Genomic DNA, 27204 nt, shown 5'->3' with positions numbered 1-27204 from the left:
GTTAAATATGTTTCCACGGTGTATAAATCCTTGTCTGGCATGATCACATATTTTACTTTCCATGGGTATTTTGCTAGTTTATTTTTTTGCCATAAGAATACTAAGAATCTAGCACATTGAGTTTCTTTCAAGCCTTTTGTAAAGAACAGAGGGGTTCTTATATTGAACTTGAGCCTGCTATCAATGTGACAGCTGAATCCCCGTGAAAGCCGTGTCTACAATATTTGTCAAAAGCGCTTCAAGCCTAAAACCAGCCGGAACGGGCAAAACCGTGAAACGTGCCTTTATTGGCTTCACCGCAATGGAGATGCTGAAACTTGCATTTTCCTGGAGGAGGAGGTCGCAGCCCAGCTCCGCGCAGGGACGCCCATACCTGCGACCGCCGGTGAGACGCCCCAGCGTGGGGGACGGACACGGACACGGACACGCGAGGTTGCGGCTCCGCGCAGCCGCCGCCTTGTTTCCAGACCGGCCGAGGCCGATGGCACCAAGCGAAGGGAGCAGCCCGGGCGTGGCCCGCCGGCAGGTCGCCGCCCCGACGCTTCTCCTGCAGCCCCCCGACCGGGCGGGCTGCCGGCGGGGAACGGGAACGGGAACGGCCCCGGCTGCCGGGCCGGGGGGGAGCGCGGGGCCGCCCGGCCCCGGCCCCCACTAGCGGCGGCGCACCTCGGTCCGCACCGCCAGGGGGCGCTCGGCGCGCCGGCCCGGCCGGCGGGGTGTACCATTTCCCGCGGGGGGGCGCGTGTGGCCTGCTCCGGGCTGGAGCGCTCACCGACAGCGGCAGCCTCCCCTGGCGGCGGGTAAAGACGAGAGCGGCCGCCGCTGGGCGGGGACAGCCGGAGCCCTCCTGCACGGGGCTACGGGCTTCCCCCTCCCCCGCGCTGCCTTCAGTGGTATCGCCCCAGCGGCCGACTGCGGCGCGGCCCTCACCGGGCGGGAGGGGTTGTGGTTTGGGCGGTTGGTTGTTGTTTTTTGGTGGGGTTTTTTTTTTTGCTCCCTCCCGTTGCCATAGAGACTGCGGGGTGCCGCTCCCCCCCCGCCGTCCCGCGCCGGGCTGGGACACGTCGCCGCCGCCGCCGCCCCAGGAGGTCTGCGGGGCTCTCCGCAGGTACGGGGGGGTGGCGGGGAGGAGAGCGCCGCCGCGGCCGGGCCCGGCGGGCGTGTGTGAGGGGAGGGGAGGGGCGGGGGACGCGCGGGCACCAGGGGGTGGCCCGGCCGTGAGGGCAGCGCCGCCGGCGGGGGAGCCCGCCCTGTCACCGCTGCTGCCGCAGCCTCGGCGGTCCCTGCCTGGCAGGTGAGGCTGGAGGGAAGCCCGGAGGGGGGTGTCCGGGGGTGGGTGTGTGCCCTGAGAGGGACCCCGTTCCCGCCGCGGGGCTGCGTGCCCCCCCCCCCCCCCGGCCCGGGGGCCTGCCAAGCCGCAGCCGGGCTGTGGAGCGATCGGCAGCCGACGGCGGGGAGCGGGGGGGGGGGTGCCCGCAGAGGCCCCGCAGCCCGACGAGGCAGCGTGCCGTCCCTTGGGCTGAGCGGCGAAGCGGCTGGCTCGTTAACCTGTCTTAAGACGGTGCTGAAAGTTGATGAGTAACAATTAACGTCTCCATTGACCGAGGGAGTTTGTGACCCGGGATTCGGAAGACGTGCCTGAAGGTCACTGGCAAGTGGCTTTTGGTTTGGTTGGTTTTTTTTAGTCCTCCCGCCTTTGTATATAAGCACAAATACAATCTATGTGCCATATTTAGATTATTGGGGTTTTTCAAACCTTGCCGACACCTAGCAACGTAGGTAGGTGAACATCAAGGCACGCTAAACCGTGAAGTCCATCGCTGCTTTTCTGTGTGGGAATACACTATTCACCTGCCTTTTCACAGCAAAGTCCAAAGAAAGTGTCTTAAGGACTGGATAAGACAATTTTTCCCCCAATTGAAGTTTTATTAGTTTGTTGGGGGGGTTTTTTGTTGTTGAGTAGTATGTTCTATTTTACTCTCAGAACCTAATTAGTTTTTACTTAAATAGACCAAGCTTTAATGCTATGAGAATGCTTTAAGACATGATTTTCATAGAATATTTAGCATCTTTAAGTGCTGTTGGTAATTTGATTGATTCCTCTTCTCTAAGTGGATTCATGTGGGTATATTGCATTTACAAATGAAGAAATTTGATGTGTTCTGTCAGCAAAACGGCTGCCTGATTCTAAATGTTCCGGACAAATCTCTTATTTATGAAAGTGGCAGCACTCTTGACTTGGCAGAGAGCTGCTAGGATACTTCCTAGCTCATGGTTTGTTCTAGGGAGTATGAATACAATCCAATAGCCCAACGATTAATGTGAGAAGAGGGAAAAATTTTTTTAAATCCTTGTTGGAGCAAGGATAGCTGTGTCCCAGATGAATGTTATACCCTGCTAGGCAGTGGGTTTTTTTAACTCTCTCTGCTGTGAGAAGCACTGCATACAACCTGGTGAAAACAGAAAATTAAACCTTTACTGTAGCAAAACAAATAAAACCAACCAACCATGGCCATGATGACATTGTGTGAGAATCTTTCTTTTTTTTTTTTTTCTCCATAGAGGTGGATCTAGGTTGGATGACATAGAGTGGTTGTATTGGCAATGGCTGAATCCTACTCTCAGAGGATTGCAAAGGTGGCTTAAACCTGCATTTAAAATCCTTTCTCTTTTTTGGGTGCATCCAGCATTTTCTGAGAGTTTGCTACCAAAAATCTTATATTGATGTAGTTATTATCGTTTATTAAAGGATGATAAACAATTATTGATTGTATTTGGTTTTTTAGTGCTGTGAGAGATGACCTGCTTAAAAGAATATAGAGGACTACTTAGGTTTATTTTTATGTCCTAACAGTAGGAAACTGACTGCAGATGTCTTTCAGAACACTATAAAATGTTTTGTTATAGGACTGTGCTTTCTTTTCTGTATCAGTGATGTAGCACAGATTGACCTAAACCTGGCATTCTTAAACCTAAGCATCTCTCTAGAACAATATTTTTATATTAGCTAACAGGAGTACTAGTGTCATAGCTAGCATAGGAGTGAAGGTATGATTTTTCAGTATGTAAAATCCAACCACGCTTGCTTCCCATTGTTCTAAAACAGGTGGGTTTTAGTTTTTTTAATCTAAATGTGTTGCAGAATATGAGAAAATCGGGCCTGGATACTTATTTTTCCTCCGTAAAAATATACGGATACTTTTTGCTGAAATAAAGGAAGATTCGAATGCATGCCTTGATGCTTTGGCACAGCAACTTAGTCAAGTACTTCAGCATCTGCTGCTTACAAGTTGAGATACAGAGTTCTGAGAGCTCCTTCTGCTGGGGGCTGAGAGGCCCTTTAACAGGATTCCTCTGGAAAGTTGTATTTTGATATGAAATATTTCACATTCCACTGCTACAGGTAACCTTTCAAAACACTGCACAGATGTTAAATTATGAAAACTATTTACTTCTCCCTAACTCCTTGTCAGCACTTTGACTGTTTATAGTGAGACTTTATATTCCTTTTTTTTTGTTATTGTGTGAGAGATCCACGTGCGTGGAAGGAAAAAAACCACGTTTCATAAATAGGAAAATGTGACTGCAAAACTTCTAAAACAGGCAGTGGGGAGCTGGAGTCATGCCTGTTAAATTATTTTTAACTTTATGTTGAAACTTGAGCAGATGACCTGTTTATTGTGATCTGTCAGTGCTTCTACATATTTATTATTATCTTACAGTACTTTAGGTTTGCCAGAACTTAAATGCGGATTTTCTTTTTGTAACTGTATGCATGTTTTAGTTTACCAGGAAATTCCACCTTGCTATGAGAACCAAAAATGGATCCAGAAGAGCAGGAGTTACTTGGTGATTACAGATACAGAAATTATTCTTCAGCAATTGAGAAAGCTTTGAGAAACTTTGAATCATCAAGTGAATGGGCGGATCTTATATCTTCACTTGGCAAACTCAATAAGGTATAGTGTCACAGGAATATTTTTTCATCTGTTTATTATCTTTGTATTGTTATTAACTTTTCTGTAACTTACAGTACTTAGCAAAATTGAAAATTCACTCAAGAAAAATATTAGTTCATAAGAGAAGGGTAATAAAAGCAGCTATATCGGTATCTTTCATATAAGTGTGAGAAATTCTGGTAAAACCAACAGAGATTTCCTTCAAATGGTATTTGTTGCCTTTATACAGCTAAGATAATTTAGGTTTTGCATTGAAGAAACCCTCAGGATGCTGGTTACTCACTCTAGAGCAGCTAAAAAAGTCTTTATATAGAACAGGAGGTCACAAGTTTTAGTATATATTCTGAGTCAAAGTTTGTATTTAAAGATCACATTTACTTGACAATGCCCTTCCCTTCTATTTGGGGAAATAATTGATTTGTTGCTGGTGGTGTCTTTTGTATTACCATGGAAAATATGGCTGAATATAGGAAGAAAGAAAAAGACTTTTATGGGAAAACACCTAGGAAGTGTGTCCTCTCCTCCTACCCAAGAAACAAGGTGTATGTTGTTTGTGTCCCCTTTGGTGTCCCTTCCTGAGTATATATGGGGTAAGAGTAGTTACAGTCATTAAGGAAATGGGGGGGGGGGGGAGGAGGCAACTCCTGCAGAATTCGTAAAGAAACATCTGTTGTTACCTGATAGATGCCTTGCATGCCTTTGCTGTCGTTGCTAAACCTTAATTCTACAGAGATTTCAAAGGGGAGGAGAATCCATAGAATTACAGAATCATAGAATATCTCAAGCTGGAAGGGACCCATAAGAATCATCAAGTCCCAACTCCCTGCTCCTCACAGGACTACCTAAAACTAAACCATATGACTAAGAGCGTCATCCAGATGCTCCTTGAACTCTGGCAGGCTTGGTGCGGTGACCACTTCCCTGGCGAGCCTGTCGCAGTAACCAACCACCCTCTCAGTGAAGAACCTTTTCCTAATGTCCAATCTGAACTTCCCCTGATGCAGCTTCATTCCATTCCCTCGTGTCCTATCACTGGTCACCAGAGAGAGGAGATCAACACCTCCCCCTCTGCTGCCCCCCTTGAGGAAGTTGTAGACTGCCATGAGGGCACCCCTCAACCTTCTCTTCTCCAAGCTGAACAAACCAAGTGACTTCAGCTGCTCCTTGTAAGTCTTTCCCTCAAGACTTTTTACCATCTTGGTCGCCCTCCTCTGGGCACAGTCTGATAGGTTGATGTACTTCTTACATCGAGGCACTCAAAATTGCACACAGTACTCGAGGTGGGGCCACGCCAATGTAGTGTAGAGTGGGACAATCCCCTCCATCGACCAGCCAGCTATGCTGTGCTTGATGCACCCCGAGACATGTTTGGCCCTTTTGGCTGCCAGGTCACACTGTTGACTCATATTCAACTTGCCATGAACCCAAACCCCCGGATCTCTTTCCTCAGGGTTGCTCTCCAGCCTCTCGTCCCCCAGTTTGTACGTATAACCAGGATTACCCCATTCCAGGTGGAGAATCTGGCACTTGGTGTTACTAAATTTCATACAGTTGGCAATTGCCCAGCTCTCTAGTCAATCCAGATCTCTCTGTAAGGCCTCTCTACCCTCGAGGGAATCCACAGCTCCTCCTAGTTTAGTATCGTCAGCAAGCTTACTTAATGTGCACTCGATTCCTGCATCCAGATCATTTATAAAAGCATTAAAGAGCACTGGCCCTAAAATTGAGCCCTGGGGAACCCCACTGCTGACTGGCTGCCAGCCTGATGTAACCCAGTTTACTGTAACCCTTGGAGCCCGACCCATCAGCCAATTGCTCAGCCAACCTATTATAGACTTGTCTCGCTGCGTGCGGGACAGTTTATCTAGAAGGATACTGAGAGAGACAGTATCAAAAGCTTTGCTAAAACCCCCAAAACCCACATTTACTGGCTTCCCTTGGTCAACTAGATGGGTGACCTTGTCATAAAAGGCAATTAAGTTGGTTAAGCAGGACTTTCCCCTTGTGAACCTGTGCTGGCTATGACCAATGGTTGTGTTGTCTCTCAAATGTTTTTCAATAACTGCCAGAATAACCTTCTCCATAATTTTAGCAGGTGCTGAAGTGAGACTGACAGGCCTGTAATTACCAGGGTCTTCCTTCTTACCCATCTAGAAAATTGGGACAACGTTTGCCAAACTGAGGGTTTTTAAGGGCAGCCATGTTCTTTCCTCTTCAGAGGAATTTGAATATTGCTCTGGCAATAGGAGTTACACATTTCTGCCTTCACTGTGTCATCCTGATTCCTGTTGAGTCAATAAGGAGAGCTAGAGGACTTCAGAATGCTTCTCTCAAAAGAGAAAGTATAAGTAATTAGAGTGAGAGATTTCTTACCTGTGGCAAGAGGTAGGCTTTGATCTTTTATCTTGACCTAGATGAACACACTGAACTGATTAACTAACACCTATCTGAAACCCTTATTCAGGTACAGAATTGCCAAAATATATAGCAGCATAGTAGAAACCAAGCAAAAAGCTTTTAGCTGGTACATCAGTCCATCTGCTGTGGTATTTTATGGATGTAATCAGTTTAGGAGCTTAAGAATTGGTAGAGCAAATCATCCCCTGTGTTCATCTGCTTCTGTCTGTTATCTGAAAATAAGGATGATATGTCAGGGGAATGTGCCACCAAAAAGAAGGTTGTGAAATAAGATGTCAATAGCTTTTCTCTTAACTCCTATGATTACTTGTTCGCTTACATCCTAAAACATAAATATTGTTGTTGAGTTCTGTTAGTGTTGGGGGGAGGCAGAGGTGTTTCTAACATAAGAGCATAATATCTTCTACAGTCAATTTTGAGGGTGAATGAATTAAGCAGGGAGAGAATAGGTAGGATGGAGATGGTCAGCAGTATCTCAATGATTAAAATGTTTTTAAACACTGCACATGGTTATATTCAGGAACCTCGGTGTCAGTTAACTGGTGTGCAGTGATGCTTATTATTAAACAAATGTGAAAATAATGACAAGGGGAGAGACAAAAGAGGATGAGTCAGTCGGGGAGTTTCAGAAGTACTTTTCATGCTTCTAGAGTAGCATGGAAGATCTCTCTTAGGCACATGTTTCTTAAGGATCTTTGTATTGTTGACTTTAAATGTGGGTGTTCTCACTTATATAGGTGTAATATTTTCTGAGGCTTTTTCTCCTTTAGGCAGGCTTCAACAATACTTTGCACTATTGAGTCCCACAAGTTAACACACACACACTCACACTTTTATTTCTGTAGAAGCTCAGTGGCACTACCCTTTCAATAAAAGGTCTGGAGGAAGCAGCACAGGCTCTTCCTTCTTAAAGATGAGGGAAAAAGAATGGAGTGAGGTGATTCAGATCCCTTTGACCTTGGCTGAAACAAGTGATCTTGGAGCTCTTGCTGCTGTTACTTCTGGTGAAAAGACAGCTCTGCTACTTTTTTCTATTACTACTTAGTTACCAAGGTTAAACTGAAGGTTGTTTTTCACAGTTTCTCTGTTGCTTCTATGGTTCTAACTGATGTTTCACAGTGACTTGTCGAACCAGCGAAGCAACAGAGAAACTGGTTGACTTTAATCTGAATGGTCAGCCAAACGGGTCAGTTTGTAGATCTAGAAAGGTTATTTTTTGTCACTTAAGGGAGATGAGCCTTATCTAACTACAGATGACTTTGGTGTGGACAACTTCACCTTGAATCACTTTTAGGCAGGGAGAGGAATAGGGGTTTTGGGTTTTTTTGTTGTTGTTGTGACTCATCTCTTACTATTTAAAGTAGGTCAGATGACTGCTGTCCTAAAATTGCCTATGTTCCTCACTGGTATTATAGGGAGCCTGAGGTGAGTTACTACAGTTTTGCCCATGTTTTTTAGCTGACCTAGGCTTCTAAGGCTAGGTAAGATGAATCTCCCCTGCAGTGTTCTGAACAGAACTGCAAGTACCAAGTGTGAGCGTGAGTGAAGGATGGAGAGAAACTGCATTTTCTGACAAAAGCTAGAGTTGGCGGAATTTGCTGATTATGCTGCTCCCTGAGTTTGTAAGGGAAAGATTTTGGGATTTTAACGTGTACAGAATTGGGTGTTATGCATCATCACGGTGAAGGAGAAACAGTGGAAAGTAATGTTTATAAATACTTACAGAAGAATATAAATGGATGCAAACAGGTGGATTAAACAGGCAGTAAATATGGGTGTTAATGTTTTAAAAAGGGGCTTCAGATTTGCCCTAAAACTTACTCATATCCCACTTGTAAATCTTTCTCTGTGCTTTGCTTCTGTTCAGGCTCTAGTTACTATAAACCAGCCATTTAGTAGTTGCAGCCTCGGCTGCTCTATGCTTCAAGAAACAGGATTATTCTCATCTCAGTACTGTTCATGGATACAGCTTTGAACCATGTTTTTACTGTTTTTGCAAATCTGCATATGTTCACTGTTTGGAAAGCAATGTTTCATGACTAAGGTTTTCAGATGTTCGGTACAGATTGCTGCATCCAGAATACAGTAATCCTTTTTCAATTGTCTTAGTGCTAAAACATGATTGTGCTATTGCGGATTTTGCCAGCTTGTTCCAATGTTTTAAAAGGATACAACTCCGCAAAATCACTTCAGTACTTTGATAGAAAAAAATGCTGGGGGGGAAGGGTGTTGTCTTTTTAAACCTAGAAGTAGGTGGTGGTTCAGCATATGTGGGCTTGTCAGTGAAATAGGTGCTTTCAACATCATTTTCATATCCAAAATGCTTGTCACTGTCTATTCAGAGTATAAACAGATACGTATATGATATAAAATACATATAAAAGTATTAATGTAGGGGGAACTTCAGCCAATTAAGAGGCTAAAAATTTTATGAATTTAGGAAAATCCAAGTGCATAGATTGCATTAGGGATTTTAATCCAGATAATAGGCATGTATTTTCTAGAAGTTTTAACTCTGGGTGCAGGCAAACAGTAGATGAGTGGCAGAGTTTGCAAAATGATGAACTGAGCAGTAGTAAATATTGGATTCCACAGCCCGCTTTTGTAAGGAAACTATGAAAGGATGTTTTCAAAAAAGTCTCTGAAATTTACTGACTCAATAAATCTCACTGGGTTTTTGGCAAGTGAATATTTAAACTCCCCTGTTTGTTCATTTAATCCATATATATAAAAAAACAACAACAAAAAAAAAAACCCAGCCAACCTACCAAAAAAACCCCAACTTGCATCTATTTGACAAGAATAATGGACAGGATTTTCCCATGCATATTTGCAGAAATACCTCTGTCAACAGTTTTTCAACAGCATTCGGATATTGGTAGTATGGAACTTGCACAGAAGTTTTACTAGTGACTGTAGCCACTGAGGCTGGCTGGCAAGCAGCATCCCTTTTCTGAGCAAGATGTTCATTTCTAATTATTGTTCACCATGAAAACAAAACATTATAAACTTTGAAAAATCAGTTGTTCTAGAAGGATTTATTTAATGCTTACAGCGTGATGGACTTGCTCAGTAATGACAGCAATGTTTGCTCTAAAAGAGGCTTTCGAACTGCTTTTTATCCTTGGACATAACTGTGTAAATGCACAGATTATAAGTTCTTACAATGCTAATTTTTAGTCTTTAGTTTGCAATTTCAAAGTAATTTTTTTTTTATTTGACTTTCAGTAGAAAATATGTATGTTACTTTTTGTTTCTGTAGGCTTTTCTTGCTTCAAAAACTTAAAGGTGAATATGATCTCAACCACACACTTGCTCTGTTTGGAGTGGAAGGGGAAAGAGCACAAAAGTCATTGCAGCTGCACAACTATTGTTTGTTTCAGTAGTAACACTTAATGTTACAGTATGTCTGTTCTTGAGAGGAGAGAAGAGAAGGATTCTTCTGAAATATGGAATTAATGAGCATAGCCTTTAATTACACCAGTTGCTTCATATAAGAACTCTGACTGCTATGGCTTTATAACAACTGTTAGCTTAATTAACACAAGCACCACTTGCCTTCTGTTGAAGGCAAGCCTTATATCTTTGCCTTCTAATTGCTTTATGGAACTTCACCACACCCGATGCGCAAATGCAATGTGCAGGACTAGGGATATTTTATACTTTTTTTTCCCCCTTTTTTAATATAACTCCAGCTCCTAGTTTACAGTTTCCTCACAACCACCTTTGAACTTTGTGCCGCTATTTTTATGGAAGCTGGAGCTCTGTTTAGAATTTTTCTTACTTGGAAAATGAAGCAATGGAAAATGGAATCACAGGCTCTCCTGCCCCTCTCCTCCCAACCACTGTGGTCTAAAACAAGAGTTATAGTATCTCCTAGTTGAAGATAATCTTATAAATTGATGTACATGCAGCATTTTTCTGGAATTCTACTTATGTAAATAAAAATATTTACTTAATTTGCTTGGGGTTTTTATGTCTAGGAAAATTGATCTAACTGACATCTAGTGGTGCTATAAAGCAGTGCAGAATGACTTAAACCAGTAACCGTGGAAAAGAATATTCCTCTGTGTGTGTGTTTGTTTTAAGGCACATGTATACACTGCTGCAAAGAATAGATAGTCTTACCTTTTTACCCTTTATAGCCCACATTCAAAGAAACTCTGAGCATGCTTATGCATTAGAAAATGTTCGGTGTGTGTAATGTATTCTCTAGTCAGTTATAAAGAAAAAGAACCTGTAAAATGTTGAAAACTGGACATGCGCGTGGGCACAAGTCATTACTTTTCATGTCTCATTTTTTCCTGACTTACTGATTAAAGTCTTTATTTTAAAAGCCAGTGGTAGTTTTCTGGGATTGTTGATTTCTCACTGATTTGTGAAAACCAAACCCTGAGATGATATATTAAGCATGGGGTGCTTGTTGGCAGTTCAGGCTTCTCAAGCCAACCCTTGCTAGGAGTTCCAGTGACACTTTACACTTCTGCCACCGTAACTGCTCATGTGGAATGCAGTTGGAGATGAGGAGAGGTAGATCATGGGTGGGCTTCACCCCATATGTAACTGAACACAGCCAAATTAAGCTCACAAGAATCAAAAGAATGGGCGAATAATAGATGTCGAAACTTGTGAGCAGAGTTATCTACCTGCAGTCGTTAGTGTTGGATTCTGAATGTGGAAGCAGTGGTTTGGGATGGGATCTTTATCTTCATACAGTGCCAATGATACCAGGCTTGCTACCACAATATTTAACTACCTGTAACAGCTGAAATTATAATGGCATTTCAGCAGTCCTAAATCTCTCAGACAACGCATTCTTTTTTTTCAGTTGTGGGAGCTCAGGATATTTAAAAATCAAGCTTCTTAGCTTTACCTGTCGGCTCACAGAAACAAACTGGCATTTGGAAATATGTATATTATCATGTCACTCTTATTTAAATGAACAGTTTTAGATCTGTCTGCTAATTAAAGTCTTTCAACCCTTTTAAAGTTATTTGAGCACTGCAATTCTGGGGAAGCTGTTAAGAATCTGAACCTTTCAGCAAAGTGGCAGCCAGCCCACCTCTGCTGGAATGGCTCTTGATGCAACCGCAGTCTTCTAATATATTGCAGTGTGTTTTAAAATCCCTTGCATCTGCTGGAAGTTCAGAGACAAATGTTAACCAGGAACACACACTTTTGAGAAGAATTGTAGCTTGTGTCCAATTGTGTATTTCTTCAACCCAAGTCAGAAAAAAAGACTACATGCTTTTGAGAAGGGAGTTTCATCTCCAAATTGTTCTGATGTGATGGGCAGAAACTCTCCTCAGCTTATGTATGAGGATCATAATAAATGTCTTCAAATCTTTGCTTGTACAGAGATGTCTTCTGATTCTTTAGGTGAAGCAATACAGTTGGCACATGTACATAAATGTAGTCTTGTTCTAAGTTAGTCTCACCTGCTGAAATCTGGACATGTGAAGGTTTCAGAGTTACCGAGGAGAAATACTTCACACTGAGTTATCCCTGCATATCCACCATTCAACTCCTAAGATGCCTGGAGTATTTTTTCCTCTTCTGACTACATGTTTTGCTTCACTGTCCCTGATGTTTGGGGAAGGAGAGTTCTTATTTGCTGGTGGAGACTTACATCCTTAGGGAATGAAATAAGGCAAACAAGGCTTTTTTTATGAGATGGCGTTATTCCTGTAATGGATCAGATTCCCTGTGTAATAAACAGTGAATGTTTTCATTTTCTACCTAGTTGATATTTAAATTTTAACTGATAGAATATTAAGATATTATGTGTTCAATTTTAAGATTGAGGGGAAAAATGTTTACCACTTCCATATTTTTTTTGTAATTACCTTGTTTTATATATACAGAAGGCGTGGGCAAATATACAAACATACCAACCAATATAAACAGAATGTTTCAAAGTCCAGCTTTCAAGCAGTCTTCAAATTTATTATACGTATTAAGGATTTCAATCTTTAACATTGAAATAAGATTACTCATGTAATATATGAGTAAACGTTTCAAATATAAAAGGTATAAAAAGATATAAATGATAACTCCATGAATATAACCTGTTTTAGTTTCATATGTGAAATATTGCTGTATTCTTGGATTCTAGTCTTTAGTACCTATTAAAATGCAGATCTCCTGCTCATAGTGGGGGAGGGAAGGAAGGAAATTAATTGGCTCTAAACGGCATCTGTACTGTGTGCATTTAAGAATGGTGTGACCTTTCTATTTACTGTTGTTACAAACTGTCAGCCTTTTTCTTCCTGAGTAAGTTTTATTTACTAACAGCTGGTCTCTTAGTTTAGGCAGGGCAGCAAATGGGAGAAATAATGCAATAGTAGTCTCACAGACTCCAGCTTCTCATGCCCACCAACTGCAGTCTTAAATGATAAGTTGCACACACCTTTGAAAGATGATGGGGTTTATCTCTTCCTCTTACTGCTGATGAGAGTATTGAGCATTCAAGTGAATGCCCTGATCATTGCTGAACTGTTTTGGTTTTTTTCTTGGAAATGAGCAATAAAAGGTTAGTTCACTTTGCTGCTTTTTTCAAAACCCTTTTTCAGGCGGGATAGAAGAACCTCAAGTTTAAAACAATTACATAGGATAAGACCATGATTTAACCTTTGGGAGAGTCAAGAACTTGCCTAATCCTGAAAAATCCCAAATGTCAATCTGTAGTGAAACTTCCATTTGCCTTAGCAGACAGTGATCAAATGCTAAAGTGCCATTTACTTGCAATTTCTTTTTTTAATTGTCTCTGAATTGAAGAGACATACTTAATTCCCTGCTGAAATGCATGCATGGTTCAAGGAAAAGTAATCTTTCCAAAGAAAGGTGCTACAGTTTGTTTTTTCCAGAGAACTGTCTTGTCGGCATGTCGTGGTTTAACCCCAGCCAACAACTAAGCACCACTCAGCTGCTGTCTCGTTCTTTCCCCCGTGGTGGGATGGGGAGGAGAATTGGGAAAAAAAGTAGAACTCGTGCGTTAAGAACAGTTTAATAATTGCAATAAAATAAAATATTAATAATAGCAGTAGTAGTAATGAAAAGAGAGATAACAAAGACAGAGAGAAATAAAACCCCAGAAAAGACAAGTGATGCACAATGCAATTGCTCACCACCCACTGACTTATGGCCGAGCAGTGATCAGCCCCTCCCAGCCAACTCCCTCCAGTTTATATACTGTGCATGACGTCCTATGGTATGGAATATCCCTTTGGCCAGTTTGGGTCAGCTGTCCTGGCCATGCTCCCTCCCAGCTTCTTGTGCACCTGCTTGCTGGCAGAGCATGGGAAGCTGAAAAATCCTTAACTTTGGATAAGCGCTACTTAGCAACAACTAAAATTTCAGTGTATTATCAATATTATTCTCATACTAAATCCAAAATACAGCACCGTATCAGCTACTAGGAAGAAAATTAACTGTCCCAGCCGAAACCAGGACACTGCAATGCTTATTTAACTATTTCCTGTCTTGAAGATCTTTTACTTATATGTCAATGTAGTGCGTGTAGTTAATAAAGCTTACTGACTGTAGCCACACAGAATTACAAATAACTTCTCTAAGATGTTATTGTCCCATTTAATCATGCCTGCTTTGGTTGGAAGGTTTTTTGTTTATGTTTCAGCTATATGTGAAATGAAAATTTATGAGGAAAGATAGTTATTTAATTCTTACTTTATTCCCTGTACTTAAAAGCTAAGATGCTCTTCTTGTCACTTCCCTACTTCCGCTGGAGATAGGATAAGGGTGCCCTGTCCCTGTCCTGTCCTTTGACTTCCTTTTCCAGCCTCTAAGCAAAGTAAGACCAGACTTTTCTAGATTGTTCATGACTGATTCCATATGAAAACTCAGTTGCAGAATTCTGCTGTTTCAGTGTTAACAAAATGCATTTATGAAAGAAAACTCTTGAATGCATTTATTTCTTCTTAGAGTACTAGTAGGAAACCTTTGTCATGCAGCCATCATATACATCATGGTTTATATTATAGCTATTTATTCTCATCTCCTTTCTTCCACAGGCTCTTCAGAGTAACTTGAAGTATTCTCTATTGCCGAGACGGCTGATAATCAGTAAAAGATTATCTCAGTGTTTGCATCCAGCACTACCTAGTGGAGTACATTTAAAGGCATTAGAAACCTATGAAATAATCTTTAAAATTATTGGGACAAAATGGCTTGCCAAGGATTTATTCTTGTACAGGTAAACTTTTCTTTAAAAGCATTTGCATTTCACAGTCTATTTTAATTAACTAATTTTTTTTTTTTTTTTTTTTTTTTAAAAAAAAAAAAGCTCTGGTTTGTTTCCTCTGCTGGCAAATGCAGCAATGTCAGTGAGGCCTGTTCTCCTTGGTTTGTATGAGAAATACTTTCTTCCTCTCCAAAAGTCCCTCCTGCCTGGTCTTCAAGCCTTTCTAATTGGACTGCTGCCTGGATTGGAAGAAGGATCAGAAATTTATGACAGGTGAGAACTAATATTAATTTAAAAGCAATATACAGTATTTTGCTTTCCTAGGGAATTCTCAAGGAATTTCTGTCAGCTTTCTATATAGCAGGCTTGATAAAAGAGCTTCTAAGGGTGGAAGAATGGTGAGTCCCTGGAAAATGCAATGAATAGTGCTAAAGTAGAAAAACCCTTTCCCCTTCTATTTTCATCTCAGGAGAGAAGAGGAAAACAAGGGTTAAAAATGGATGTGCTGAGCGAAAGGAATAAAAACTATTTCTTAAAGCTCCTCTGAACTCCTAAATAATTAACCTGACTCCCCAAACCACTGCTCTGTCGATAAATTCTATTTAAATATTGTAACACAAGAGAGCATATGAATTCTTTCCAGTATTTCTGTACCAGATACTTACCCTCAGGTTCTGAAAACATGAGCAAGAGGCAACTCTTATAAAATCTACTGTGGAAAAAATTTTCTCTCTCACTCTTGGGTGCCCCTGGCAGTAATGGCAATGGTATTCAGTACGATAAAGTCAGGATCAGGAAGTGTGCTGAGAAGAGCAGCTCAGCACTCGTTTGTGTAGTGGTTTTACTTCAGTTATCAGAACTGTTTTGTAAGATTTTACAAGAACTCAACGACTGTAGGTTTCATGCAAATGTTTCTTTGCTTAAAGAGTCACCAAACGTTGCATTGTTAATGTACTTCCTTCTGTATTACCAATATGGATGTGTTGGCTGTTCTCTCTGCCCTTTTTGAATCTTAAATAGCTGTGTGTACACTTTAAAAAAAAAAAAAAAAAAAGAGCGAGATGTGCTAGGCTGCATAGATTGCTGTTTATAAGCAAAATACTTCTATGTCTAATGCCTTTTTTTAAAAACAAGTATTAAATTGAAGGCTCATATCAATTGCTGGAGCGGCTAAGAGTAGATTGCATGTGTTCCCAATTTGGTGAGTAGCATTCAGTTACCAATTCCAGAACATTAGATCTATGGACAAGTGTATACCTCTTATACATCTGTGCAGAAACATTAATTTTAGTATGTGCTTTTTGTCAGGCAGGCTTGTAAATGACGGTGTATAGTTTTCACTTTCCTACAGCACTAGCTCCTGGGGACTTGGGGGAGAAAAGGAATCCTTTGGAACTAAATCTCCTGTCTATCTGAAGCCTTTTTAGGGAGACTGAGCTTATTTTGAAACTGACTAAATTTGAAGTAGTGAGTTAATGGGAATTGCAGATTAACTTCCAAGGTCCGACTTCTGGTTTTATACCTTTTTCCCCTATTCTTGATGGCACTGTTTTCCTCTTTGCCTTGAACAAACAGGATCACAGACAGGAAGTGACTGTATATTTCACTGTGAAAGATTTATGCTAAAATTAATTTAATGTTATTTTGTGAAATATAAAAATTACATGAGAAAGTCTTTCTTTAGTTTACTCATCATAATGATTCTGGTGCAAGAAAGATAGACCAAGATAGTGTTGGAAGATGTATTAGATTAATTTTAAATTCAGCTTCATGAGATACTTTCCACTGTAGGTTTTCAGAATCTTCAACACTGACGACTAACACTAATACATCCCCTGTTATTCATGAAAGTGGCAGAAGTACTAGCTTACGTCATGCTTCAGCCTAGACACTATTTCCTTCTTAAACACACACATATGCATGAGTTTGCATGCACACACACACAGAGACATGAAATGGAAAAGAAAAAATGGCTTGAGGGCTACTTTATAAAGAAATGCAAAAGAACATCAGATTTTTTGAGGGGAGGGGGGATCTTTCTTCTGTGCTGGACTTCTTCCTCTTTTCTCACTTCTCCATTCCTCACATGAAGCTTTAACCCCTACGTTATAGTAAAATACTGGAGTACTGACAGGGTTGCCAAAGCAGTCAGTCATAGGACCTCCAATATGATTGCCTGAAACTAATTTCAGTGTACTGGTCCGATGTGCAATAACTGACAGCGTGTTATTTTATCTCATGTTTTCCTTCGTTCAGTGACTTACAGATTGAGCCCACTCATTTGTAAGTACAAATATGTAGGATATCTTCCAGTTCCCAGACTGGAAAAATTGGCTTTCAGAGTCTAGCATCAGCTTAAATTAATTCCAATTCAGCATTGCACACCTCTCACCATAAATATCTTGCAATCAGAGCTACTGCAGTAATTTGGTCAGAGCTTAATGTTTGCAGATAATTACTGGAGAAGTTTCCAAAGTATGCACAGAAGTTTTGTTTCAGTGAGTGTGCACAGTGACAAAGGATTGAGTGGTTTTTTATTGTTTTTGTACAATCAGATGCGGCCATCTTCACACGAAAAGGGCAATACTGATAATACAAAGATGAGGAAATTAAATAAATTATGTCAACTACAATACTAATTCTGTGTATAATTTCCTTTATGGTATAAAACTGAACTAACAAAAATCTATTTTCTCATGTCAAATATATTTCCATACAGAACAGATGCTGTGCTTGTGAAGCTCTCGTTGTTGATGGGCCAAGAAGTGTTCTATGGAGCACTCTGGGGCGGTGTCCTGGTCAGCCCATCCATCAGGCTGCCTGCTTCTCTTTTTGTTGTCAGTCATATCAACAGAGAGCTGTCTGGAAAACAGCAGAAGTACATGCTCGGCGCTGATTATAAGCTCACAGTAAGTTCATTGCACTCGTAGAACAGTCTTATCCACCATAATACCAGCACACTAGCAGATTGTGCCTTCTCTGTATTAAATTAGGACAACATGCTGTGCTGGTTTTGGCTGGAATAGAGTCAATTTTCTTCATAGTAGCTAGTATGGGCTATGTTTTGGATTTGTGCTGAGCAGTGCTTACACAGAGTCAAGGCCTCTTCTACTTCTCACACCACAAGGATGCTGGGGGTGCACAAGAAGTTGGGAGGGGACACAGCTGACCCCAACTGGCCAAAGGGATATTCCAGACCATATGATATCCTACTCAGCATATAAAGCTGGGGAAAGAAAAAGGAAGGGGGTGACATTCGGAGTTGTGGCGGTTTGTCTTCCCAACTAACCATTACATGTGATGGAGCCTGGCTTTCCTGGAGATGGCTGAACACCTGCCTGCTGATTGGAAGTTGTGAATGGATTCCTTGTTTTGCTTTGCTTGCCCACGCGGCTTTTGCTTTACCCCTTATTAAACTGTCTTTATCTCAGCCCATGAGTTTTCTTACTTTTACTCTTCCGATTCTCTCCCCCATCCCACTGAGGAGAAGCGAGCAAGCGGCTGTGTGGTGCTTAGTTGCTAGGTGGGGTTAAACCACGACACATGCTTTTAAAAATATTTTGGAGAGAGAGAAAGAAAGGCTGAAATGTCCACATTTTGGAATTGCTTAATATGGTTACTTCATGGAAGCATCTTACCTGGAATATAGCAGAGAATCTCCCATACACATTTTGGTTAGCCTGCAGAATGCAAGTCTTCTGAAGCTTCTGCAGTTTTTGGTATCGGTACTACATACAGCCTTAAAAGACTGGCTGTTTCAAATCAGAGGATAAACCTGATGTGTTTTCTCTACCTGTTCTGAATTTGCATTGAAGGTTGAAGACCAGCTTTTCTGCAATACAGTATATACAATGTTTAATGTGGATTTCTCAAAGTGCAGTTCTGGAAGACAATTCTGAAATTTAGTGTCTTTTTGTTTTTTCAGTAAAATGGAAATCTTCAGTAGGTAGTAATTTATGTTAAACTTGAGTGATGGAATAAGTAATGCTAGTCAGAGTACTTTAATACGTGCATTTTGTGAGGCTTCACATTCTTCTTCTTCACATGACATGGTGATGTCATGCTGTGACACTCTGTGTTGTTACAAAACCAAGTATTTTGTAAGTATTAACTATTCTTTTAACAGTATTCCACAAAACTGTTTTTTAACTCATTTTGGGGGCAGGAGTTAAATGGCTGAGTGATTATCCTCTTATTTAAAAAGATATTGTTCACATGTAACCAACTTTGCTTTCTTTCCTTCTTGTGATTATTAACAGTGATTGTAGTTTAAATGTTATCATGAAGTAAAACACATGATGCTTTCTTTTCCTTTTACAGATAAAGTCTTTGTGTGTATCAGTATTGGATTCAAATGTCCTTGTGCAAAGAAACACTTTAGAAGTGATTCTCTTCTTCTTCCCATTTTATACAGCTTTGGTAAGAGGACTATTTTGGTATTGTCACATGCACACCTTGTGCGGGAAGGTGTCTTCTGTGAAACCAATCCAGCTCCTACCTCTATTATTACCAAATGTCTGAATTTTGTACCTTCAAAATCAATGAACAGGTTTTGCAGTTTCTTGTTCCCTCATCAATTTTAATAGTAGAGGAGACACTGCTGCTTCTCAGACTCCTTACAGCTTCAAGTGAAGATGTACTTTCACAGTGAATATTGCATGATATTTGGAAGGTGCTTGAAGTATTCAGGCCTGAGAAACCGCATATGGAAAAAATATCGAACTCCTTTTTCAAGTAGTTCATTTGGAATTGTTTGCACTAAACTAAGATCCTTCTGTTAAAGACTAGGAAAGAAGATATTACTTGAAACAAGAGCCGTTCCCCATCATTTCCTAATTTACCTAGTAGTATAGTCAGTATTTTGAAAGTAGCAAGTAATTTTAAGTCTTAAGGCATAACATAATTAAGTCTTTAGTATTTTTAACTTAACTGTAGCTCTGTACCTTAAATGTGAAAATGATCACAGTTGTGTCAGATTCCCTTTCTTGAGATTTTTAGTATACAAAGTATTTTGTTGTTGATGGTTTGTTGCCTTTTTTTTCAAAACATTAATATTACCAGTTTAAAAAAACCCCTCATTACCAATTTGACTTGTTTCAGTGTTCATAAACAGCTAAAGTATCTTTGGTTTTCATCCTAGGACTGCAACGAAAGCAGTATTCTATTGCACAGGACTGATTTAGTCTATATTCTGTCAGCAGCTACACAGACATTGTTGAGGAGAGACATGTCACTCAATAGAAGATTATACGCATGGTTGCTAGGTACTGTACACCACATGGTGATATTAAATATTCTGAATACCTAAGAGAAAAAAAAAATCAGTGCTTAAAAATGTAATACACTTTTTCAGCAGATAATGAATGATGATAGATGGAGTGTTGTTTAGTGGCCATTTATTAAGTACCTGTTTAATAAAATTAAGCATTCATTTGGCAAACAGGTCTTCTCTTCAGAGGTGAAATCATTTCACTGTCCTGAATCACAGGGTCTCTGATGAGTTATTTCTTGTCCTGTCCACAGTTCATTCTGAAGTGGTTCAGTGGACTGAAAGGAGTGGGGTGCTATTTTAACCTTGGTCTTCTGGGAGTACTAGTCTATTAATTCCCATATGGTCTTAATTGTCGAGGAGGGGCCATAAGAGAGCTATAACTTCTCCCCATTTTTCTCATTTTAACAGTGTAAGAGGAGCCTAAAAGTGACAGGGCAAGAGCTACAGCCATGTAGTTGCATGAAGGCTGCCCTTGCTGACCCCATGTCTGGATCTGGCCTTGGTTTTGATTCATGTTCAGTATAGCACATCAGGACGCCTCAAACTGTGATATGTGGGCCATATGTGAGCTAGTTTCAAGCAAAGTGTTGAAATGACAAAGGTTAAAAATGCAGTGTAATTTCAATATTAATATAAATTATGTGTGTGTAGTGTTTCTCTGTACTCCTGATGCCTCTGTTTATCTTATAGGCTCTGATATTAAAGGTGGTACTTTTGCTCCAGACTCAACTTCTGAAGACCATGCTATTTATTTCTTTGGAAAATATTCTAAAGATCTTTTGGTTGAGGTTGGTGTTCATTGTATACAGATATATTTATGATCCTTTTAAATGTTAGCGCAAGCTGCGTCTAGAATTGTTCACTGTGACACTTGGTTTGTGCTTTACTTTCTGTCCCTAAAGGTAACATCCTTTTGGTGGTTATATTTTCATCTATCTGAATGCCTGCTGTGCTGTATTTATCCCAATATTGTATGTGCTTACAATACAAATGGAACCTAATGAAACCAAAGGGTAGCATCTTTGATGAGCTACCTGAATTATTTAAAAATGTTTCTCTGAATAAGATCAGCTCTTGAGTACAAACAATGAGAAAATGTCATTGATTTGTGTACCCTGTATGGAAAATTGATGTTCAATTGCAGTCACTACTAAACAAAACCAAATTTAGAAACACTTCAGGTCTTAATAAAATGGCAATCTCTCTTCTACGTATAACATTTTGATGTCTTCTTTTTACTAGAGTTTGACTGAAATTTTACATCAGAAATTCCCAGAGTCTGATACAGAGGAACAGCATCAAGCTTATTTGAAACCCTTCCGCATCCTAATCAGTCTCCTTGACAAACCCGAAATAGGTAAGGTTGCTTGTCACTTCTGTTATGACTGCTAAAAACTGTTACAACTTGGTGTTCATCGCCTTTGACAGTAGGACTCAAGACAACATCCAGCACAATTCTTCCTAATTCTGAGTATGTGTGCGTTGTGTATTAGCGTGTAGGGGGCTGTGTTCCTTGCCTTGGACCTGGTTCAGAACGGTGCTCTGGAGCAAGCACTCTCTCCAGGTTATCTCTGGCTCTTCTGCAGAGCACTCTGCTGTGTAGCGTCCTAGGGAGGATAATGCTCTTCCATGCCCAGAACTGAGGGGCCAGTTAAAAAGAACCACTTCTGCCCTAGTCTCAATATTCTGCTCAATTCATTCCTTTGAGCTTATTCTCTAACATACTGTCAGGCCTCTTTTTGTTCTGTCTGATAGAGCGGCTTCTATCTAGAAAACCACCGGTACTACTCTTGCCTGGGTTTGTTTCCAGTGCTTGGCTGTGCTTGCAGGCCTTCCTATACCCTTGCACCAGACTCTCATGATTGTGTGGCTTTTCCAGACACTGTAGTCCGCCAGGCAGCTACCCTATGGTGATACTGCTGCCAAGTGGGCAGTACCACTTACCTGCAAGTGCCCCAGCTGGAAATAACCTGTTACGGATGTGGAGAGGTAGGGGTGCCTCAATCAGTGGCACTACCAGCTTGTGCTGGCCTGACACTGCTGTGGGAGCTATAGTTTGAGAGTTCATGACTGAGCTGTGAAGAATTTCCTCCTCTTCCCTGACTGCCACATGTCTATTCTGTTGTGTACATGAAGTTGCCAGCACCAGAAGGGTGAGGCTTTGCCAGCCCTTATTTTAAAGGGCAAGTTCTCCTTTCTGCACCAAAAAATGAAGCCAAAGTAAATTGACAGATTTTTAGGATTTAATAGTATTCTGTAAGGACCATGTACAGATAAATCTTTGAAATTATATTCTGTTAATTTGACAGGTATGAGAAGCCTATGGACTGGTTAACTGGTATTTGTTAGAAGCTAACAGAGTCTTAATGACTGACTATATCCCAAAGCATTGTTCTAGGTATTATCCTGGGTGGGGGTGTGATGTTACCGTTGACCAAGCCTGTAGACTTAGAATAAAACCATGTACTGAGTCTAAATGCTCAAGTGGCAGTTGGTTTTGCAGGCTCCTGTATTCTGATAAGCTTATCTTCTTTCATGGGTCAGGAAAGTCCTTTTAAGCACATTTCCTGTTAAAGAATTATCAAAGCACTGGCAGGAAAGATGAGGATTCTGTATGGCTTGTCTAACAAATGAATGCTACCTTAATAGAAGCAGTTGTTAGTCTGTTTGTAAGACAGTGGTGCTCATCTTTCCTTCCACTGGCTTTAGCTGGTTTTCAGCTGTTTCTAAAAAAAATCTATTGTGATTAAAGCCTCTTACATAAAGCATTTTTATTTCCCGACAAAAATGCTGAAGAAGGGACAGTTAACTAAGGTTATTACATTATAAATTTCTTGATTAATCTAATTTAGAAAGTAGATGACAGATACTACCTTATTGTATGTTTTATTTGGCTGACAATCAGTGTTAATCTGAACTACAATAAGGATTATTTAGCTGATCTGCATTATTCAGTTTAGTCTTTCTGTTCCAAGTCAGCACACAAAATAAAACTTCTTGAGCCTTAAGCCAATATGACTTTCACTTTCTTTTGAAGTGGATTTAGCATAAGAATCCTTGCCCTGCTACTCTTAGTCACTTTAACTTTTTTTTCCTTTTTAGAAGCACTTATTGGAATATTTTATACACTATTTTTTTTTATTTGTTCCATGTTTAGGGTATTGTACTTATTATTTGTTCACCTCCTCTATAGACAATTTCAGATAAAACAAAAAAGTGCTGACCCTTGAAAACTGGGTGCAGTTGTCAGCACACACTTAACTTGTACTTTTTTCTTAAAACTGTTTATAAATATGCATTTTTTTTAGATATATTTAGGCATTCGAACATTTCAATTTGCTTATTTTTCCAGCTTCTGTCTCTCAAAATTTAAATAAGGCTACTACTTTAAATGTATATTGGGAAATCTGCTTGTTTTCCTTATGGATACAGACATGGTGATTATTTTTGGCACGTGAACTGCAGGTTTATGGTTATGATTATGCCACTTATAAATGGTTGCAGTGTAGGTGCCTTACGGAAGTGACATAAGTATAATGTAGAACCAGTGCTATGGCTTTTCAAGTATTACTTTTAAAAGTTCCTAAAATGAACAACAGGTGGTATTTAACAAGAATTAAAAAAAAAAAGACAAATATTTAACTACATATTTAATTTTATTTTAACTGGAAAATCTGACATTTTAAAAAGCCACATAAGCATTTTCTTCCTACTTGGCCGATCGTGGGTTTTTTAGTTTAGCTACCCCTAATTTAAGTCTATACAAGTTTGTTACTGTTTGTAACTGAGCCGCCTAGTAATCACTTTGGTGCAACTACTGGATTCTTTTTTCTTTCAATTGTAGGGCCGCAGGTGGTTGGGGATCTGTTCCTTGAAGTTATTAGAGCCTTTTATTCCTACTGCAAAGATGCACTTGGTTCTGATCTCAAACTTAGCTACAATCAAAGTGGCAACATACTTGCAAGGTATAACTACAAGTTTTCAACTATGAAGTGAAACTGTATAATTTATATTAAGCTGACTTATTAAAATCTAACCAATATAAAGAAGGTTAGGTTTTTAACAAAGTGATCTTCAGTATAGAAGACGAGATTTTTCTATGATTTCCCTTTTTCCCCCACAAACACTTGATTTCTCTTTGATTAGTAGAGAAGAAAATTAATTACACTGCATATGATTGGTGTTGATTAAATCCAGTTATATTGACCAAGAATCAGTCTGGTGACAGAACTCTTAGCCTTTTGATTTTCAAAGTTGAAGGCTTGATTTCTTTCATCTGGGAGAAAGATGCTGAAACTAGCTATTCCAGAATGACTTAGTCCTTGCTTTAAAACAATCAATGTCTTTTAGCTTGTAGAGAAAGGGGAAAAAAGATTTTAGAACACATCAGCTGATACTGTAATGTGCATGCTCTTAGAATCTTCACTGACATCTGTTTCTTTTTTTTTCCTTTTTTCCCCTTTCACACAGTGCAATCAAAGAGAACAAAAATGCTTCGGAAATTGTCAAAACAGTCAATTTGTTGATCACATCCTTAAGCACGGATTTTCTTTGGGATTACATGACCAAATGTTTCGAAGATTGTTTCAGGTGTTTATGTTGTCAAACAATAGTGCTTCTCTTAAAAATACTATTTGAGAGCTAATCTGCATATGATAATAAAGTTTACTGAAGCATTTAAATTCTAGAAGGGACATAATACATGTTAGAATCAGACAGATATGTAAGTTGCATCCTAAAATAATTCAAGAATGCAAACAGGTAAACAATTAGACGGAAACTAGCAACCTGAGAACAAAAGAAATTACTTTCCAAATGACAGCTAAAGGAGGAAAAGGCTTGGGAGGGGAGGTGGAGAGGTCTTCCTTGGAAGAACAAATGTTTTTTGAAGAAAAATTAAAATCTCTATCTTTTTATCTCTTTCTAAACATAAGAGAGAAGATTATACTTTAAGTAGTAAGATCATGTATCAAGATTCAATCTGAAAATTAGAAGCACTTTATCATCTCACATGCTACAGTTTTAGTAGTTTTGACAGAATATTTTATCCCATTTTATTTTGCTTCAGAAAGCGTAGCTGTTCAGTATTTTGTGCTGGTTTTGATGAAGCTTTTTTATTGTAACAAGAATTTTGACAGGAAAAAATCTTACAAAATAATGTTTCTCTTAATCCAGAAACAAATCCACACAGATGAGATATCCTCTTGAAAATATTAGCACTCCTCCTACAATTTCAGAGCTCTGCACACTATTGGTGTTTCTTCTTGACGTGATTCCTTTGGTAAGGCAACCTGAAGTTCACTACTTCAAAGTCTTAAGAGACTTAAAATCAAATAATTCATATTGTGATTACCTAAAATGAAAGTAGGCCAGTTGACATACATGGGTATATGCATGCTCTATCCTGCAAAGTATAGTTTTATGTGCTGACTTATATGTGGCTACCTGTGCTATTGCCTAGCAAAATAAGAATTGTTTGCATTTTAAAATATGGTAATTCTAAGAAAGGAATGAAAAAGTTTACCTTTTGCTTCCTGGGACTTTTTTGTATCTTAGTAGCAGGCTGACTATCATAAAATTTTTAGGGTATGATTCAGTGTTCATCATGTAGAATGAAGAAAGAAGGTATAGCACTGTAGCAAGTTTGTACAGCTTAACCATCCATGACCTGAGTCTATCAATCATTGATCAGTGTTGCTAGACAGCTGAATAATAATACATGATAACTGTTTTAAACAATGCTTATTTATTTTAGGAACTCTACTCTGAAGTACAGACTCAGTATCTTCCACAGATGCTCAGTTATATGGTGCAGTCTCTCCTGGAAAATATGGAAGTATTAGGTTTACCAGAACTCACTCATGCCTTGAAGACCTGTTTTAAGGTGCTTAGCAAAGTTCAAATGCCCCCTTCCTATTTGGACATTGAGACAGGAAGTGGAAATGGGGTAGGTGTTTTTCAACTACTCATAGATGTTTAAAATTGTTAGTGACATAACTTATTTTAAAATGCTGATTCTCCTAGATGATCACTGAAGCAATAAAGATTTTTGAAACTTATCTTCTTTGGCCTCTTCCAGAGCTACCTGATGCCTTGTTATTCTTACTGGGTATTCAGTTTTGACTTGTTTGAATTATTTGTGGCAGTGAAGGAGTATAGTCTTGTCTGAAACTGGAGCTATAATCCTACCTCTTGAGAAGAATGTGATCTTAATGGTTTTTAAAAGGCACTCAGGATCATGCAGTTACTAAAGATTCAAGTTGCCAAATCAAGCCCAGCTTTACAGCTGGTTAGGTCTGCAAGGCTTTCAATTAATATTTTAGTTTAACACAATGTGGTATTATTTGTGTGCAAGAGACGGTGATAGGGAACGAGGAATAGATGGCATAAAGCACTCACAAAAGCACAGCCTGCCAAAGTTTTGCAGGAGAACAAATATATGCATTTGACTAGAAATAATCCAACATAAGTAATACCGTTCTAGTGGTGAATTGATTTTAAGGAAACATTTCCTTTTGCTAAGCATCTGTAGCTATGGATCTGTTGGTGTTTGATGAGTCAAGGTATGAGGATTATACAAGCATTTGTTAGGTTTTAAATGCAATTGAATTGAACTGCTTAAAAATAACTGTGTTTCATGATTTTATAAAAGTTATCTGTATCTGAAAATTGCAAATACTAGGGGTTTTTTCCATCATTGCTGCTCCCCAGTGCCTGCCACAGTTCTACATAGTTTAAAATTATCTACACAATGCCCTATTAACCACATTAACAATTCTGTTTTAGAGCCCATTGAAAAACAAAAATGTGGACATAACCTTGGAGTCTAAGTCTGTGCTGCAGGAGGAGGATGAGACTCCATTCCCTCCCCTGAAGTCAGAAGACAGTGGCATTGGTCTAAGCACTTCCTCCCCAGAGCTCTCTCAGCACTTGGGGGTGCCAACTGTGACCCTTGAGAGAGATGATGTCTGGAAGAAAGGGGGGAGCATTCAGAAGACTTTGTATTGCATCCAAGAGCTGGTTGCCAAGTTTTCCAGTAAATATGTTTTTGGGGTGCAATTTCAAGAGACAAGTAATGAAAGCATCTCAGCAATGAATCTAAGTGGAAAAGAGAAAAAAGATAATGGCTACAGATTACCTGAAAGTGCTAGCAAGAAAAAGAGCCCATGGATGCAAAGCAAATCACTGTACCTCAGTTTAAACAAATGCTTTCAGACTTGTTCTCAGTTCGAGGGTCACCATTCAAGAAACAAGAGTTCTAATCCTCTTCCCTTCTGACTGCGTCTCTGGTAATAAAAAGGAAAAGGAGGAGGAAGAGTGGGACTTGGAACAAGTGATGCTTGTCTTGGACCCCT

At 39.8% G+C, this 27204-nt stretch overlaps 1 protein-coding gene across 1 annotated transcript in view; it reads left to right on the top strand.

Moving 5' to 3' along the window:
* Positions 1–888: 888 nt before the first annotated feature.
* The window catches only part of DOP1B (DOP1 leucine zipper like protein B), a 53473-nt gene continuing 27157 nt past the window's right edge, over positions 889–27204 (top strand). The window contains 17 exon segments of the mRNA XM_075033728.1: positions 889–1108; positions 3143–3403; positions 3785–3959; positions 14408–14589; positions 14680–14850; positions 17297–17486; positions 18898–18996; positions 19718–19841; positions 20540–20637; positions 21092–21206; positions 23694–23814; positions 24320–24439; positions 25025–25130; positions 25605–25796; positions 26636–27019; positions 27022–27118; positions 27121–27202. Of these exon segments, the coding sequence (XP_074889829.1) occupies positions 3822–3959; positions 14408–14589; positions 14680–14850; positions 17297–17486; positions 18898–18996; positions 19718–19841; positions 20540–20637; positions 21092–21206; positions 23694–23814; positions 24320–24439; positions 25025–25130; positions 25605–25796; positions 26636–27019; positions 27022–27118; positions 27121–27202 (2219 nt within the window). The 5' untranslated portion in view covers positions 889–1108; positions 3143–3403; positions 3785–3821.

Source organism: Buteo buteo, chromosome 8 (genome assembly GCF_964188355.1).
Source record: "Buteo buteo chromosome 8, bButBut1.hap1.1, whole genome shotgun sequence".
NCBI classification, from domain to species: Eukaryota; Metazoa; Chordata; class Aves; order Accipitriformes; family Accipitridae; genus Buteo; species Buteo buteo.
This window is presented reverse-complemented; position numbering and strand designations above follow the sequence as displayed.